Raw genomic sequence first — 12,899 nt, forward strand, 5'->3', positions numbered from 1 at the left:
GTAATATTTAGCTTTTTTTTTCTTGTAAAATTATGTTTTTTTCTCTTGTAATATTCAGAATCATGCTTCAAAAAAATGTTGTTTTTTTTTACTTGGAAAATGTAGATATTTGTTTGTAATATCAACACTAACCTATAATATTTTGCCTTTTTACTTGCGTGACAACATTTTCGTAGCGTAAAAATTCGACTAGATTTTTCTAACATGTCATTTTTAGTCTCGTGATATTTAACTTTTTGTTGTAAAATTATGTTTTTTTCCCTTGTAATATTCAAACTCAAATTCAAACTTGTTTGCATTTTTTGGGGGGGAAAACTTAGAAATGCTTTTGTAATATAGAGACTAACCTAAAATATTTAGCCTTTTTACTTGCATGATAAATGTTCTTATCGTAAAATTTTAACTTGATTTTTCTAACATGTCATTTTTAGTCTTGTGATATTAAGCTTTTTTTTTCTTGTAAAATTACATTTTTTTCTTTGTAATAATTAGACTCAACTTCAAACTTGTTTACAATTGTATTTATTTGTTTTGATAATTTTTGTAATATTAAGACTAACCTATAATATTTTTCCTTTTTACATGAATGATAAATTTTTTTCAGCGTAAAATATTAACTAGATTTTTTTAACTGTAATTTCTAGTCTCGTAATATTTAGCTTTTTTTTCCTTGTAAAATTATGTTTTTTTCTCTTGTAATATTCAGAATCATGCTTCAAAAAAATGTTGTTTTTTTTTACTTGGAAAATGTAGATATTTGTTTGTAATATCAACACTAACCTATAATATTTTGCCTATTTACTTGCGTGACAACATTTTCGTAGCGTAAAAATTCGACTAGATTTTTCTAACATGTCATTTTTAGTCTCGTGATATTTTACTTTTTGTTGTAAAATTATGTTTTTTTCCCTTGTAATATTCAAAAAGAAAATTCAAACTTGTTTGCATTTTTTTGGGGGAAAACTTAGAAATGTTTTTGTAATATAGAGACTAACCTAAAATATTTAGCCTTTTTACTTGCATGATAAATGTTCGTACCGTAAAATTTTAACTTGATTTTTCTAACATGTCATTTTTAGTCTTGTGATATTAAGCTTTTTTTTTCTTGTAAAATTAAGTTTTTTTCTTTGTAATAATTAGACTCAACTTCAAACTTGTTTACAATTGTATTTATTTGTTTTGATAATTTTTGTAATATTAAGACTAACCTATAATATTTGTCCTTTTTACTTGCGTGATACATTTTTTTAGCGTAAAATATTAACTCGATTTTTTAACTGTCATTTTTAGTCTCGTAATATTTAGCTTTTTTTTCTCTTGTAATATTCAGACTCAAACTTCAAATTTTTTTTTTTTTTTTACTTGGAAAATGTAGATATTTTTTTGTAATATTAACACTAACCTATAATATTTTTCCTTTTTACTTGCGTGATAAATTTTTTCAGCGTAAAATATTAACTAGATTTTTTAACTGTCATTTTTAGTCTCGTAATATTTAGCTTTTTTTTCTCTTGTAATATTCAGACTCAAGCTTCAAAATTGTTTTGTTTTTTTAACTTGGTAAATGTAGATATTTGTTTGTAATATCAACACTAACCTATAATATTTCGCCTTTTTACTTGAATGATACATTTTTTCAGCGTAAATTATTAACTAGATTTTTTAACTGTAATTTTTAGTCTTGTAATATTTAACTTTTTTTTTCTTGTAAAATTATGTTTTTTTCTCTTGTAATATTTAGAATCACGCTTCAAAAAAATGTTGTTTTTTTTTACTTGGAAAATGTAGATATATTTGTTTGTAATATCAACACTAACCTATAATATTTTGCCTTTTTACTTGCGTGACAACATTTTCTTAGCGTCAAAATTCAACTAGATTTTTCTAACATGTCATTTTTAGTCTCGTGATATTGTACTTTTTGTTGTAAAATGATGTTTTTTTCCCTTGTAATATTCAAACTCAAATTCAAACTTGTTTGCATTTTTTGGGGGGAAAACTTAGAAATGTTTTTGTAATATAGAGACTAACCTAAAATATTTAGCCTTTTTACTTGCATGATAAATGTTCTTACCGTAAAATTTTAACTTGATTTTTCTAACATGTCATTTTTAGTCTTGTGATATTCAGCTTTTTTTTCTTGTAAAATTAAGTTTTTTTCTTTGTAATAATTAGACTCAACTTCAAACTTGTTTACAATTGTATTTATTTGTTTTGATAATTTTTGTAATATTAAGACTAACCTATATTTTTCCTTTTTACTTGAATGATACATTTTTTCAGCGTAAATTATTAACTAGATTTTTTAACTGTCATTTTTAGTCTCGTAATATTTAACTTTTTTTTTCTTGTAAAATTATGTTTTTTTCTCTTGTAATATTCAGAATCATGCTTCAAAAAATGTTGGTTTTTTTTACTTGGAAAATGTAGATATTTGTTTGTAATATCAACACTAACCTATAATATTTTGCCTTTTTACTTGCGTGACAACATTTTCTTAGCGTAAAAATTCAACTAGATTTTTCTAACATGTCATTTTTAGTCTAGTGATATTGTACTTTTTGTTGTAAAATGATGTTTTTTTCCCTCGTAATATTCAAACTTGTTTGCATTTTTTGGTGGGAAAACTTAGAAATGTTTTTGTAATATAGAGACTAACCTAAAATATTTAGCCTTTTTACTTGCATGATAAATGTTCTTACCGTAAAATTTTAACTTGATTTTTCCAACATGTGATTTTTAGTCTTGTGATATTAAACTTTTTTTTCTTGTAAAATTAAGTTTTTTTCTTTGTAATAATTAGACTCAACTTCAAACTTGTTTACAATTGTATTTATTTGTTTTGATAATTTTTGTAATATTAAGACTAACCTATAATATTTTTCCTTTTAGTCTCGTAATATTTAGCTTTTTTTTTCTCTTGTAATATTCAGACTCAAGATTCAAAATTGTTTTGTTTTTTTTACTTGGAAAATGTAGATATTTGTTTGTAATATCAACACAAACCTATAATATTTTGCCTTTTTACTTGCGTGACAACATTTTCTTAGCGTCAACATTCAACTAGATTTTTCTAACATGTCATTTTTAGTCTCGTGATATTTAACTTTTTGTTATAAAATGATGTTTTTTTCCCTTGTAACATTCAAACTCAAATTCAAACTTGTTTGCATTTTTTAGGGGGAAAACTTAGATATTTTTTTGTAATACTGAGACTAACCTAAAATATTTTGCCTTTTTATTTGCGTGATAAATGTTCTTACCCTAAAATTTTAACTTGATTTTTCTAACATGTAATTTTTAGTCTTGTGATATTGAGCTTTTTTCCTTGTAAAATTATGTTTTTTTACCTTGTAATATTCAGACTTAAGCGTCGAAATTGTTTGCATTTTTTTATTGGAAAATGTAGGTTTTTTTTTTTTTTAATATTAAGACTAATCTAAAATATTTTGCCTTTTTTAGCTGGCAACTTCAAATGTTCTTTATTGTAAAATTCAGATTTAAGATTCCTAAAATTTTGCCTTTTTCTCGTGAAATTAAAACTTTTTTTTGATTATTTTTTCTTTCTCCTTTTTTCGGACTTTAACTTCAAAACATTTAGCCTTTTTTCCGCTGACAGAATTCTGACTTTATTCTTGTAATACAATATTTTCAGTTTCATATTTTGTCTTAGTTATTGTAAAATGATGACTCGTCACATTTTTTCCCCCTAAAGTCAACACTTTATCAGGAAAAAAATCCGGATAAAAGTTTTACAAGAAAAAAATATTACGAGGCTAGTCTTAATATTACAAATACAATTATCATAATTTTCAATGAAAAAAAAAGAAAACGAGTTTGAAGTTGAGTCTGAATTTTACAAGTAAAAAAAGACTATTTTACAAGAAAACATTTTCAATATTACGAGACTAAAATGAAATGTAATAAAAATAAATTTGAAATGTTATGCTAAAATAATCGACCACACAAAAAAGAAGGCAAAATATTATGAAGCTTAAGTGTGAATATTACAAGGAAAAAAGGCTGAATTTTACAAGAATAAAAGCAGAAAAAATAAAATAAATTGTATTAGCAATTTCTAAATAAAACATGTTTTTGTTTCATTAACAAAATAAATCCACCCCCCAAATTGGAACATACAAAAAATACAATACAAAAATACAACATATTATGAAGCTTAGGTCATAATTTTACAAGGAAAGAAGTGTGATTTTTACAAGAATAAAGGCAAAAACCTTGAATTTTACAAAAAAATATATTTTTTAAGAGGGTAGTTTTCATTTTAGTAAAATTATCAACATTTTCAATAAAAAAAAAAAGGAAACGATTTGGAAGTTGAGTCCGAATATTACAAGTAAAAAAGAATATTTTACAAAACAAATTTGAAATAGAAAAAAACGAAACGATACAAAAATAAAATTTTTACGCTAAAAAAAATCGACCACACGAGAAAGAAGGCAAAATATTATGAAGCTTAAAGGCCTACTGAAATGAATTTTTTTTATTTAAACGGGGATAGCAGATCTATTCTATGTGTCATACTTGATCATTTCGCGATATTGCCATATTTTTGCTGAAAGGATTTAGTATAGAACAACGACGATAAAGATTGCAACTTTTGGTATCTGATAAAAAAAAGGCTTGCACCTACCGGAAGTAGCGTGACGTAGTCAGTTGAACATATACGCAAAGTTCCCTATTGTTTACAATGATGGCCGCATGAAGTGAGAGAGATTCGGACCGAGAAAGCGACAATTTCCCCATTAATTTGAGCGAGGATGAAAGATTTGTGGATGAGTAAAGTGCAAGTGAAGGACTAGTGGGGAGTTGAAGCTATTCAGATAGGGAAGATGCTGTGAGAGCCGGGGGTGACCTGATATTCAGCTGGGAATGACTACAACAGTAAATAAACACAAGACATATACATACTCTATTAGCCACAACACAACCAGGCTTATATTTAATATGCCACAAATTAATCCTGCATAAAAACACCTGCGTGTTTGTTATGCTAGCTCCTAGCTCCTCTGCTAGCTCCTAGCTCCATAGAACACGCCAATACAATTCAAACACCTGATCAACACACACAATCACTCAGCCCAAAAGACCGTTCACCTAACCCAAGGTTCATAAAGCTTATATATTTTTAAAAAGTTACGTACGTGACGCGCACATACGGTCAAGTTATCGAATGTTTAGCAGCCAAGGCTGCATACTCACGGTACCTGATATTCAGCTGGGAATGACTACAACAGTAAATAAACACAAGACATATATATACTCTATTAGCCACAACACAACCAGGCTTATATTTAATATGCCACAAATTAATCCTGCATAATAACACCTGCGTGTTTGTTATGCTAGCTCCTAGCTCCTCTGCTAGCTCCTAGCTCCATAGAACACGCCAATACAATTCAAACACCTGATCAACACACACAATCACTCAGCCCAAAAGACCGTTCACCTAACCCAAGGTTCATAAAGCTTATATATTTTTAAAAAGTTACGTACGTGACGCGCACGTAGGTACGGTACGTGTTATGCTAACTCCTAGCTCCTCTGCTAGCTCCTAGCTCCATAGAACACGCCAATACAATTCAAACACATGATCAACACACACAATCACTCAGCCCAAAAGACCGTTCACCTAACCCAAGGTTCATAAAGCTTATATATTTAAAAAAAGTTACGTACATACGCAAAAAAAAGCCAAAGCTGCATACTCACAGTAGCACGTCTGCGTCTTTGTCATCCAAATCAAAGTAATCCTGGTAAGAGTCTGTGTTGTCCCAGTTCTCTACAGGCGTCTGTGTATCCAAGTCAAAAGCCCTCCTGGTTAGAGTCTCTGTTATCCGAGTTCTTCCATCTTGACTGCATCTTTCGGGAATGTAAACAAAGAAGCGCCGGCTGTGTACTGTTGTGGCTGACTACGTTCGAAAAATACGTCCATTTCGCACCGACAACTTTCTTCTTTGCTTGCTCGGCTTCCTTCTCCATAATGCAATGAACATGATTGAAACAGATTCACGAACACAGATGTCCAGAATACTGTGGAATTATTAAATGAAAACAGAGCTTTTTCGTATTGGCTTCAATGTGGAAGGCATACCCGTGTTCGCCGGTCTACGTCACGCGCATACGTCATCCTCAGAGGCGTTTCGAACCGGAAGTTTAGCGGCAAATTTAAAATGTCACTTTATAAGTTAACCCGGCCGTATTGGCATGTGTTATAATGTTAAGATTTCATCATTGATATATAAACTATCAGACTGCGTGGTCGGTAGTAGTGGGTTTCAGTAGGCCTTTAAGTGTGAATATTACAAGGAAAAAAGGCTGAATTTTACAAGAATAAAAGCAGAAAAAATACCAGACTAATGTGGGAATTTTATAAGAAAAAAATATCATGAGGCTAGTCTTAATATTACAAGAAAAAATATCATAATTTTCAATGAAAAAAAAGGAAACGAGTTTGAAATTGAGTCTGAATATTACAAGTTAAAAAAATACTATTTTACAAGGAAAAATGTTCAATATGAAATTATATAAAAATAAAGTTGAAATGTTATGCTAAAAAAATTGACCACACGAGAAAGAAGGCAAAATATTATGAAACTTAAGTGTGAATATTACAAAGAAAAACGTCAGAATTTTACAAAGAAAACAAAATTATGAGGCTAGTCTTGATATTAGAAAGCTTTGCATAATTTTCCAAGAAAAAAAGGAAACAAGTTTGAAGTTGAGTCTGAATATTATAAGAAAAAAAAATGTACGCGGAAAAAAAAGAGCTAAATATTACGAGACTAAAATTAAATATTACAAACATGAAGTAGAATTTTTACGCTAAAAAGTATCACACAAATAAAGGCAAAAATATAATGAAGCTGAAGTGTGAATATTTAAAAAGTGCTGTGCTTATAAACCACCATGCTGACATGGAAGATGTGTCAGGAAGATATGCTAATTAACCAATCAATTAGTATCTAATCAGTTTGTTTTAGCACAAAAAGTACGTTGTTTGGGCGATGACTCAGCAGATCCAGCAGAGGGCGCTGGCATGCGTTTGCAGAGCGCACGCTAGCGCCACCTGCAGGACGGCAGTGGCTGACCTAAGACGGTGAGGAAGGCCTTGGTGGTTTTGACGGGCATGGTGAAGAGCGAGCACGTGTACTGGCCCTCGTCCGCCAGGCTCACGTTGCTGATGCGGATGGTCAGTTCCTGCCAGGACGCACGCACCAACTCGATCCGGTTGTCGCGCAGAGCTGCAACAGGAACCACAGCGTAAACAACAGCAACAACAACAACGACGACAACAAAATGCAAGCAGAAATATTTTAAAACAAGATTTCAACATTTGTTGATTTTCACTCTTGCAGCGTTGCCATGGCGACGCAGCTGACACTATTATAAGTCGTGCAAAAAGATCTGTAAAAACTGCCAGCTCAGTTCCACTAACATAAAAACAACAGGGTTCTTGCTCCATACATCAAATAAAATGATAATAAATACAATATTTTCTTACAATACAATGCAACCAAAACAATCTAATTCATCTGTAAGTATACAAATAAAATTAAAAAACATAAAAATATATTACAGTTTAAGAAATTACTGCTACAAAATGTCTTATTTTAATATTAAAAAAACATGTTAAAATATGACCCTACCCTAAGTAATTTTTTTTAAAGAATAACAATACTTTGGTTATATTATTTAATAATTTCAAAAATATTTGTTAAAAAAAAAATCACAAAAATGACAACGTAACAATGTTTACGCTCCTTAAATTACTGTATGACTGAAACAATAAAAGGCATTAATAAAAATTCATAACTTTTCTGTGAATGTTTCTGCAAAATATCTCATTACATTTTTAATTAAAAAAATAAAAACAAAAAAACAGTTTTGATGACACATATGAATAAGTGGAGAGATACTGTAAATAAAATCATTATAAATATTATTTGCGATACAATCTCAAAGGCTCTTAACTGGAAAATGTGCTCTTTGAAATGTAAACAACATAAAGACATAACAAAAACCACAAACATACGCATCTTAATGCTACATGATTACATTAAAAAAAACCAATAAAAAGTTATATGACCTGATCTGATATTTGATTAAGTTGACATTTTAAGTACAATTCTGTTTGAGGATTCAATTTGACTAGAAACGTGGCCCTGCTTGTTGCCATGGTTACCTCAGGTAAAACCATGTTGTTATTTGTATTAATGTTATTGTTATTAATATTGTTGTTATTTTTATTATCGACATTGTTATTGTTGTTGTTATTATTTTTTTATTATTATTGTTGTTGTTATTATTATTTTTTATTATTATTGTTGTTATTTTTAGTATTATTATTTTATTATTGTTATTTTTGTTGTTTTTATTATTGTTTTTATTTGTATTGTTATTTGTATTATTGTTATGGTTATTACTTTTGTTATTTTATTATTGTTATTTTATTATTGTTATGGTTATTATTGTTGTTTTTATTATGTATTTATCAATCAATCAATCAATCAATCAATCAATCAATGTTTATTTATATAGCCCTGAATCACAAGTGTCTCAAAGGGCTGCACAAGCCACAACGACATCCTCGGTACAGAGCCCACATATTTATCATTGTTATTATCATTGTTTTTTTATTATTGTTATTATTAGTGTTATTATTGTTATTATTTTTTATTATTATTGTTGTTATTTTTAGTATTATTATTTTTATTATTGTTTTTATTTGTATTGTTATTTGTATTATTGTTATGGTTATTATTATTGTTATTTTATTATTGTTATTATTGTTGTTTTTATTAGTATTGTTATTTTTGTTATTCTTATGGTTATTATTATTGTTGTTTTTATTATGTATTTATTATTGTTATTATTATTGTTATTATTAGTGTTATTATTATTGTTATTATGTATTATTATTATTATTGTTGTTATTTTATTATTATTATTTTTATTATTTATTATTATTATTATTGTTGTTTTTAGTATTGTTTTTATTAGGAGCGGCGTGGCGAAGTTGGTAGAGTGGCCGTGCCAGCAATCGGAGGGTTGCTGGTTACAGGGGTTCAATCCCCACCTTCTACCATCCTAGTCACGTCCGTTGTGTCCTTGGGCAAGACACTTCACCCTTGCTCCTGATGGCTGCTGGTTAGCGCCTTGCATGGCAGCTCCCGCCATCAGTGTGTGAATGTGTGTGTGAATGGGTGAATGTGGAAATACTGTCAAAGCGCTTTGAGTACCTTGAAGGTAGAAAAGCGCTATACAAGTATAACCCATTTATCATTTATTATTTATATTTGTATTGTTATTTGTATTATTGTTATGGTTATTATTATTGTTATTTTATTATTGTTGTTTTTATTAGTATTGTTATATTTATTATTGTTATGGTTATTATTATTGTTGTTTTTATTATGTATTTATTATTGTTATTATTATTGTTATGTCATTGTTTTTTATTATTGTTATTATTAGTGTTGTTATTATTATTGTTATTATCATTATTTTTTATTATTGTTATTATTAGTGTTATTATTATTATTATTATTATTTTTGATTATTATTATAGTTGTTATTTTTAGTATTATTATTTTATTATTCTTATTATTGTTGTTTTTATTTCAATCAATCAATCAATCAATGTTTATTTATATAGCCCTAAATCACAATTTGTATTGTTAGTTGTATTATTGTTATGGTTATTATTATTGTTATTTTATTATTGTTATTATTGTTGTTTTTATTAGTATTGTTATTTTTATTATTGTTATGGTTATTATTATTGTTGTTTTTATTATGTTTTTATTATTGTTATTATCATTGTTTTTTATTATTGTTATTATTAGTGTTGTTATTATTATTGTTATTATTTTTTATTATTATTATAGTTGTTATTTTTAGTATTATTATTTTAATTATTTTATTATTGTTGTTTTTATTTGTATTAATGTTATGTTTTTATTATTGTTATTATTAGTGTTGTTATTATTATTGTTATTATTTTTTATTATTATTATAGTTGTTATTTTTAGTATTATTATTTTAATTATTTTATTATTGTTGTTTTTATTTGTATTAATGTTATGGTTGTTATCATTGTTATTTTATTATTGTTATTGTTGTTGTTTTTATTAGTATTGTTATTTGTATTATTGTTGTGGTTATTATTATTGTTGTTTTTATTATGTTTTTATTATTGTTATTATCATAGTTTTTTATCATTGTTATTATTAGTGTTGTTATTATTATTGTTGCACTGAGTGAACAACAGATACAAAGTGGGCCATCATGCGTTAAACATGTGAAAGAAGATTAATTAGAAAAATATTATTTATGTTGATGACCAACAGGAAGTGAGTTGTTGGTTTTCACACACACACACACACACACACACACACACACACACACACACACACACACACACACACACACACACACACACACACACACACACACACACACACACACTCAGCCATTTTAGCTTGGCTGGGGCCCCGAGGGCCCGGGCTCGGGCAGATGGGTCACAATCGGAGGCAAACGTCAGCGCGTGACAAAGATTGTTTTGGCGAGCGCTGCAGGAAATGGATGCGATGAAAAGGTGTGTTTCCCCTAAAAGCCGCCGTCTTTCATGGCGCTCGCAGGAGGAATAAATCTGCTGACCTTGTAGAGGCGTAGGCCTCGCTGCTTATTGCACACTACATCTCACACATGGCCGCCTCGCCAAGGCTGCCTCTGATAACTAAAACCCACAGCAACATTTTCCTCAGCTTACCTGCTGCCCGCTCATGCTAACTCATGTTTACGCTAACTCATGTTTAATGCTAACTCATTTTTGATGTTAACTCATGTTTGATGTTAACTCATGTGTGATGTTAACTCATATTTGTGCTAAGTCATGTGTTATGTTAACTCATATTTGTGCTAAGTCATGTGTGATGTTAACTCATATTTATGCTAAGTCATGTGTGATGTTAACTCATATCTATGCTAAGTCATGTGTGATGCTAACTCATATTCAGTAAAAAGCCTGGTTAAAATTATATTATAATACTCGAGTCGTATTTAGGTGTTTTTAGAAAATTATACAGTATATTTTATTCTTAATTATTGGTGTATTTTTTTTTAAATTGCTAAAATGCTCTTCTGAAATTAAGTTTTTAGGGCAGCTCAAATACAAAATGAGGATGTCCCTGTCAAAGCATGGCGATATGACAATGGAATGTTTACAATAAAACAAAACAAAAATAAAAATTGTAGCCAATAATTCAGAGTAATTCCCACCAATTTGTGTAATTTCAAATAATTTTGATCCACATCTTGTAAATGTTACAAGTGATTGTTTCCTCGATTAAAAAAAACCCTCCCCTCCCATGACTTGTTTTGTTTGGGGTGTCTGGAATCCATCCCTTAAGGGGGGGGGGGGGCGGGGGGGTACTGTCATGACCCGTTCCCCTGTCCCCCGGATCATGTCTTTTTGTTGCAAATTAAAACAACATAACATTGAGAAAATAATAGTAGTAATACTAGCAATAAATAAAATAGAAAATAAAACAATAAAAATAAAAAAAAATAAAAAAAAAAACCCAACAACTTATGAAAAGTTTAACAGGATCAGTAAAAAGCCTGGTTAAAATTATATTATAATATTCAAGTCTTATTTAGGTGTTTTTAGAAAAATATACAGTATATTTTATGGTAAATGGTAAATGGGTCGTACTTGTATAGCGCTTTTCTACCTTTTTTTTAAGGAACTCAAAGCGCTTTGACACTATTTTCCACATTCACACATTCACACACTGAATTATTGGTGTATTTTTTTTGTATTGTTAAAATGCTCTTCTGAAATAAAGTTTTTAGGGGAGCTCAAATACAAAATGAGGATGATGATGTTTACAATAAAACAAAACAAAAATAAAATTGTAGCCAATATTTCAGAGTAATTCCCACCAATAAATCAATATTTGTGTAACTTCAAATAATTTTGATCCACATCTTATACATGTTACAAGTGATTGTTTCCTCGATTAAAGCATGACTTGTTTTGTTTGGGGTGTCTGGAATCCGTCCCTTAAGGGGGGTGTGTGGGGGGGGGGGGTACTGTCATGACCCATTCCCCGGATCATGTCTTGTCATGCTTTTGTTGTAATTTTCCTAGGTTTTGTGTTTAGTTCTGTTCTTAGCGCTCCGTGCCGTCCTTTGTTTAAAACACAACGATTTCTGTTTTGTTGATTAGTGTTCCCACCTGCTGCCATCAATAATCATTACACCATGCGCATCTTGGAAGCGCAACACCACACCATGCCAACATGTTACACCCAAGATCCGACTCCTGATGTCTGCGTAAAGTGGTGCCAAAAAGGGCGTGATGTGACTTCTTCTTACCTTTCTTGTCCCCGAAGAAGAGGGTCTGCTGCGCCGGGTTGGACCACTGGAGGGAGGTGTTGTCATTAAAGTCCACCCTGCAGGTCATGTTGGCAGCCGCCTCCTCCAGCGCCGTCACGTTCTGAGTGATGGGGAACTGGCCGTGGCCGCCTGCAAGGAGGAGGAGTCAGAGCTGAGGTCAGGGCGGCGCGTTAGTACAAGGTCTGTACTTTGATTGGATGGCGTTAAGGTGTGCACCCGGCAGAGAGAGGTCAAGGTGTGGCCGTCATGACATCGCCCGCATCAATCTAGTCGTCCTATCTCTGCACGGCATCACACTGTCCAATAAAACTGATGTTTGTTTTTGTGTAGACGGAGCAGGGACAACAAAGTGTATTTATTGATCCAACCACACAAGTGATGTAGCACACACCTACTTCCTGTTCCTGTCTACAGCGCTAAGCCTTCTGGGTATTGTAGTGCACAAACATTTTCTTCCTCGTTGACCAGGACTAGAC

The 12,899-nt window shown here is 30.3% G+C and overlaps 1 protein-coding gene across 4 annotated transcripts in view; it reads right to left on the bottom strand.

Annotated features, from left to right (window-relative positions):
• Nucleotides 1–12,899, bottom strand: part of LOC133658636 (cell adhesion molecule 2-like) — a 235,152-nt gene that overhangs the window by 28,442 nt on the left and 193,811 nt on the right. For all 4 annotated transcript variants that reach the window (XM_062060871.1, XM_062060870.1, XM_062060869.1 and 1 more), the window contains 2 exons: nucleotides 12,403–12,552; nucleotides 7,110–7,262 (listed from right to left, as the gene is read on the bottom strand). In XM_062060871.1, coding sequence (XP_061916855.1) covers nucleotides 7,110–7,262; nucleotides 12,403–12,490 — 241 coding nt within the window. In that variant the 5' untranslated portion in view covers nucleotides 12,491–12,552. The remainder of the gene's footprint in view (nucleotides 1–7,109; nucleotides 7,263–12,402; nucleotides 12,553–12,899) is intronic.

The sequence above is a fragment of the Entelurus aequoreus genome, linkage group LG10 (genome assembly GCF_033978785.1).
Source record: "Entelurus aequoreus isolate RoL-2023_Sb linkage group LG10, RoL_Eaeq_v1.1, whole genome shotgun sequence".
Classification (NCBI taxonomy): domain Eukaryota; kingdom Metazoa; phylum Chordata; class Actinopteri; order Syngnathiformes; family Syngnathidae; genus Entelurus; species Entelurus aequoreus.